This window comes from Lactuca virosa, chromosome 8, assembly GCF_052849685.1.
Source record: "Lactuca virosa cultivar CGN04683 chromosome 8, Lactuca_virosa_CGN04683_v6, whole genome shotgun sequence".
Taxonomy (NCBI): domain Eukaryota; kingdom Viridiplantae; phylum Streptophyta; class Magnoliopsida; order Asterales; family Asteraceae; genus Lactuca; species Lactuca virosa.
Window position 1 is genome coordinate 239,768,542 of NC_136433.1, and position 5,268 is coordinate 239,773,809.

The 5,268-nt window shown below is 31.5% G+C and overlaps 1 protein-coding gene across 1 annotated transcript; it reads left to right on the plus strand.

The window, feature by feature from the left end:
- The first annotated feature begins 569 nt into the window (after nt 1-569).
- LOC145132892 (uncharacterized) lies at nt 570-2,558 on the plus strand. Its single transcript, XM_079067845.1, has 10 exons — nt 570-698; nt 791-849; nt 1,203-1,243; nt 1,336-1,367; nt 1,559-1,587; nt 1,654-1,690; nt 1,779-1,835; nt 1,953-2,029; nt 2,128-2,201; nt 2,294-2,558. The coding sequence occupies exons 1-10, from the start codon at nt 615-617 to the stop codon at nt 2,311-2,313; spliced, it is 510 nt and encodes a 169-aa protein (XP_078923971.1). The 5' UTR covers nt 570-614; the 3' UTR covers nt 2,314-2,558.
- The last annotated feature ends 2,710 nt before the right edge of the window (nt 2,559-5,268 follow it).

Sequence of the window (5,268 nt, forward strand, 5' to 3'; positions counted from 1 at the left end):
TCACTATGAATTGGGTCGTAGAGCCTATCGAACAATATTACGAGGGTGATGTCCAAAATTTGTGTTTGTAATGTACTAAGATAGATTGGAATGTACATAGCGAACCCGAAATGTTAGAATTTGTGTTTGTAATGTACTAAGACAAACTTAAATGTACATAACAAGCTCGAAATATTGAAATCCGTTCCAAAATATAAGTATGACATGTATGTTATTAGTACGGTGTTGACTAAGTAAGTCTAAAATTGACTATGTGAATGTATTTTGTTAGAGAAACAACTTTAATTAGAAGTTATTGAACCGACACCAATTTCGGAACGAACCTAATTGCTCTTAAATATGGTGTTCCAAAATAAGTGGTTATTTTAAAAAAAAAAAAAAACCAGAAAAAAAATATTTTTTGTAATGAAATCATTTATACGTGTTAGATTAATTTATTTCCCTTATTATTTTTACAAGATTAAACCGGAGGCTTAAACTTGATGTAAAGTGAAGGGAGCTTTTTCAAACATCTCAAACATAAGGGTGTTTTCCGACTTTAAGTAAAAGTTGGAGGCATGAATAAACTCGGCACCTGAAAACCAGTCATAGAGACCCTCGCAGACGAAAGAAAAATGTCGAACATTCGAGTTTTGAAAGAGTGGTTCGAACGAGTTGACTCAGAAAAAACAGGGAACATTACAACAATCCAACTCCAGGTTCTTCGCTTCTAACCCTTTTAATTCTAAGCTGCTTTGATCCCCAAATTTTGAATTTTCTCGATGAAAATTGACGAAATTTATATCGTCAGAGTGCTCTTGCTGTTGGCAATCTACAATTTCCGATCACCGTTGTTCAACAAATGATCAGGTTGGCATAATATGCTGCTTCAACATCATCAACTGTTCAGATTTCTTTCAATTTCTGTTTTGTTCTTTTATTCTGAGTAATTTGATGTCAAATTCATGAGAAACTGAAATTTTCGACCAAAGAAGTCAAACCAAAAATACGGGTACTTTAAAAAGCTTAATTTTGTAAAGCATAGCCTATTTATGATCTTTAGAATCTTCAAATTGTCTTACTTATAAAGTAGCAAGTAGCAACTATGATCATGAAATGTCGTAATGCACCTTTTCCCCTTTACACAATGTAAAGGGCTTTATATTTCATGTTTATAATGTGCTTATGGAGGTTTTGTTTTTGCTTTCTTCTATCTTCTACAGGATGTATGATTTTGACAGAAATGGAACCATGAGTTTTGAAGGTAAACCTCATATTTTCGATACTTAATGCAAGCTTAATGTGTTAAATCTACTGAACATTTGAATTTGACTTAGTTTCTTTTCCTCTTCTCAGAGTTTGTGGCTCTTAATAAGTTTCTTTTAAAGGTTAGAACTTTTCTATGTGCTTCCAAAAAGATTATGCTCTATGACTTTTGAGGTCAATTACGCAAACTTTTCAACTTAAAAACGACCAAATCTTTTCCAAACAATCCACCTACATACAAAAAGAATCAAATAAAGCACTTCGAATTGGTAAAAAATAATAAAAATTTTAACTTTTTCCAATATCTTTACAGGTTCAACAAGCTTTCTCAGACTTAGAGAGGTAAGCGACATTCATTTATCTCAATTTAATAAATGGAATCACTTAATAATGTTTTTGGTCAAACAGGGGTCGTGGGTTTCTTGTTCCTGATGAAGTCTATGAAGTAAGTAACATCATTGTGGGCCCCTATATTTCCTCTATTACCCTTGTTTAATACGTATAGGCTTTTTACTCTGTGAATTCAATAATAGGCTTTGCTGAAAATGGACATCTCTCTTGATTCTCCAGCATTTTACACTGTTTGTGAGGTATGAATTATGTATATGCAATTATTTATTTAATCAGTCATGTTACATATTATAAACCTAAGGTCAAAATTATACTTCACTTTATGGAAATTGCACCAATTTACGTTTTGGATGTAGAGCTTTGATAAAGAAAAAAATGGAAGATTTCGGCTGGATGATGTCATGTCGCTTTGTATATTTGTTCAATCTGCTAGGTAATTAAGCAAAATCATTTACCTTTCAATTCATACAAATTGTTCTTACATAAAGATCATCATGGGCGTTTGTGTAATTTTGGTGTTATGTTTTGTAGGAATCTTTTTAATTCTTTTGACACGAGTAAACAGGGGAGGGTGACTCTTGATCTTAATCAATTCATATTTTGTAGTGAGTCTACCTTCGTTTAGTATATTCTAATGTTTATGGCTTATATATATTATAATGACCTTTAAGCTTGTTTTTTTTTGAATTATTTGCAGCTGCGAATTGTAGAATATGAAGCCTATGTAATATCCCATGTGGAAAATAACTATTTACTTTCAACAAATGCGATTGGGTTTCTATAATTGGTGTTAATATCTGTGTATTTATTGGGATCCATGTATTAACATTGTTGTGAGGGGTTATTATAAAGTAGTTTGGAATAGGGTTTTAGCTTTTGATTTAATGAGTGCAACAAACAAGAATCACAATACTTTTTAATTTATGTAAAATGGTTATTCTTTAAGAAGGCCCATTTCGTCTTGTACTAGAAGTAAAATATGATATGTAAATTAGGTGATTGATAGTGTTTGTATTTCATGTCCAAAAATGGTGTTTTTGGAAGTTGAAGGTTATGTTTTTCATAACTTTTACTTTGTAAATATAGACTCCTTGAAGAAAATTGTGATTCGCGCTGAAGTATAGAGGATTCCTGAAAGATTATTACTTGTTGGAATTTCTAATCTTGAATTTTTATGTCCCTAAGGTATATGGTTATTCTCTTTATCAACAATTTTTCATCATTTGAATACCTAAACTAGTATTTATTGCCATGAATGATATGTAGGAATTAAATCACTTAATTTCCTTGAGAAAGATCTTAATACAGGAATTAAATCACTTATTCAAGAAAGATTGAAAATACTTGCAAAACTTAACTTAGAAAACGTAATAAATAAGCACCCTATTTGAAAAACTGATGCTATTTTGGTAAACTGTAAGTAGTAATTACCTATTTTGTTCTCATGTGGATGCTTTTTGGATTTAGATCTTTGTAATACCCACTTTTCATGTTGCTAGTGAATATATTTGTGGTTCTTCAGTTTTGTTCTTATTTTGCTATAAATATTATGGGCATACAACAAATTTTTCGGTTTGGTTTTGGTTTAGAACTGAAAGCAAAACATAATAATTCGGTTTTTAGCTATAATCTGTATGTAACTTTTATTTGTGTACAAGTGTTTGACAAAAGTAGTTGTAAGCTTTTAATTTGTTTAAAATTATACAAAATAACATTTGAATAAAAGTTCAAAATTGAAACATAAAAGTTAATTTGCAGAGATTGTAAACATGAAATTTCTCGCTTTTTTTTTTTCTCAATTTTCAATTTCATTTTGTGTCATAAAGATAAATATGTAACGATGATAAAAGAATTATGAAGTTTCAAAAACACCATAAAAAAATAAATTTTTGGAAGAAGCGTGTCTAAAACATGAATTTTATGTTACATGATTCTAAGATGGCCATACTTGTCATCTAGACATTCCTTCAGGTATTATTGCATTAATATTCTTTTTAAGAATTCATATCCATTTCACATAGTTCTAAGGATTGCTCATATTCCATTATAAAGTTCAAATCCATAACATTTATGCCAAGAAGAATGTTGTCATTTATAAAAAAGGTAATCATCTCTATTCACATATTAAACATACATTTTCCAGATTCTATTGACCCTAAGTGAGTTTCATCTTACTATTCCTATAATTAAGCTCAATTCAAGTTAATTCATGTTAGTTTTGATTATACAAATTTCCTTCTTCATATCAAACATATTTTCAAACATGCGATATTAATCAAATCAAGTAAAATTTTAACCCAATTAAAGCTATATTATCATATCTTACCCTCAATCGAAGCCTTTGATGGTAAAAAATGTTGTTGAAATGAGTAAGAATCTTCATTCTCGAGCTCGTAAATTACCAAGGATCATCCACAAAAGCCTTTCCCATGTCCTGTCCTGGATAATTCAATGGGCTTACATGGTCTGAGCCCAATTCCTTCTTAGGCCTGCTTGAGCCGTACCAAACATGTTAAAGAAGTTTATTATAAACTTATGTATTGTCGTTTATCTGAAATTCATACGCATTCAAACTTTCAAAAATTTAAATATTCAAATACTTATTTTTTTTTAGGATATATTAAGTTTTTAAAGAAATTTATTAGTAATTTAGGGTACCCGATTAATCCCGCCTATACCGATTAATCTCTTAACCCTAGTCAACCATTGAGGTCCCTCAGAGCTTTTTTTACAGACTTGGCCAAAAGTAAGCAGTTAAAGGCATAGGGTACCCGTTCAGTTGTTTTGGTAATCACCTTGGTTGTCAATGTCTGCATTCAAATAAATACAGGAGTTCTATATTATCATGTAGAGGAGGCTTCATCCTTTCAGGCTTATATTGAGATAAAAATGTCGCTCTATGAGCAAGTCATGATAGCACTTATTTTCGTGGGTTTCTTACTCGTGTTGCTGTTAATATATGTATGTTCATCTTTAGCAATTTTAGAGTCCAAAAAGATTCTTGAATCGAAATACCAAGATGCTCATGATACAGCTTTTAAGAATGAAGGGACACAACAACCAGGAAGATTAACTATTGAGAAGTTAAAGCAACATGTGAGAAACTACGGGATCATGGCAGGAACTGGAAGCCCCCAATTCATGACAGCTTGCTCGGCTACAACCTCTGCTTCTGGGGTAATATGTGCTTTACGCACTCTCTTTCACTGTTTCTATGTTAGTGGTTTTCCTAATACAATTTATCGAAGTCATATTTTAAAAGGAATTTTAAAATCTGTGAACCACTTGATCCAAAAGGCTGAAAAAAAACAACCCAAGAATCTTATGAAGCTTCTAGCACAATCGAGTGGTTTTGAAGGAGTTGAAAAGTTTGACAACCATAATGTTCAGCCTTTACTTAATGAAGAATATCTCAATTGTTGGAGCTTACCATTGATAACTCTTCCTAACATCCAAAACAATAGAGTGGATTGCTTGCTGAGTAGTGTGAGTGAAGGTCTTGTATATGCCAGACTTGTGGATGAAAGCATGAATGCTATCGACATATGCACTCAAACGGCAGCTAAAACTTTGTGGCTAGAAGTTGAAGTGGTGTGCTTACTTAAATCATCCTTTTCCGTAAATTAAAACCATTTGTGTTCTTCATGTAACTTAGGTAATTTTATAAATAAT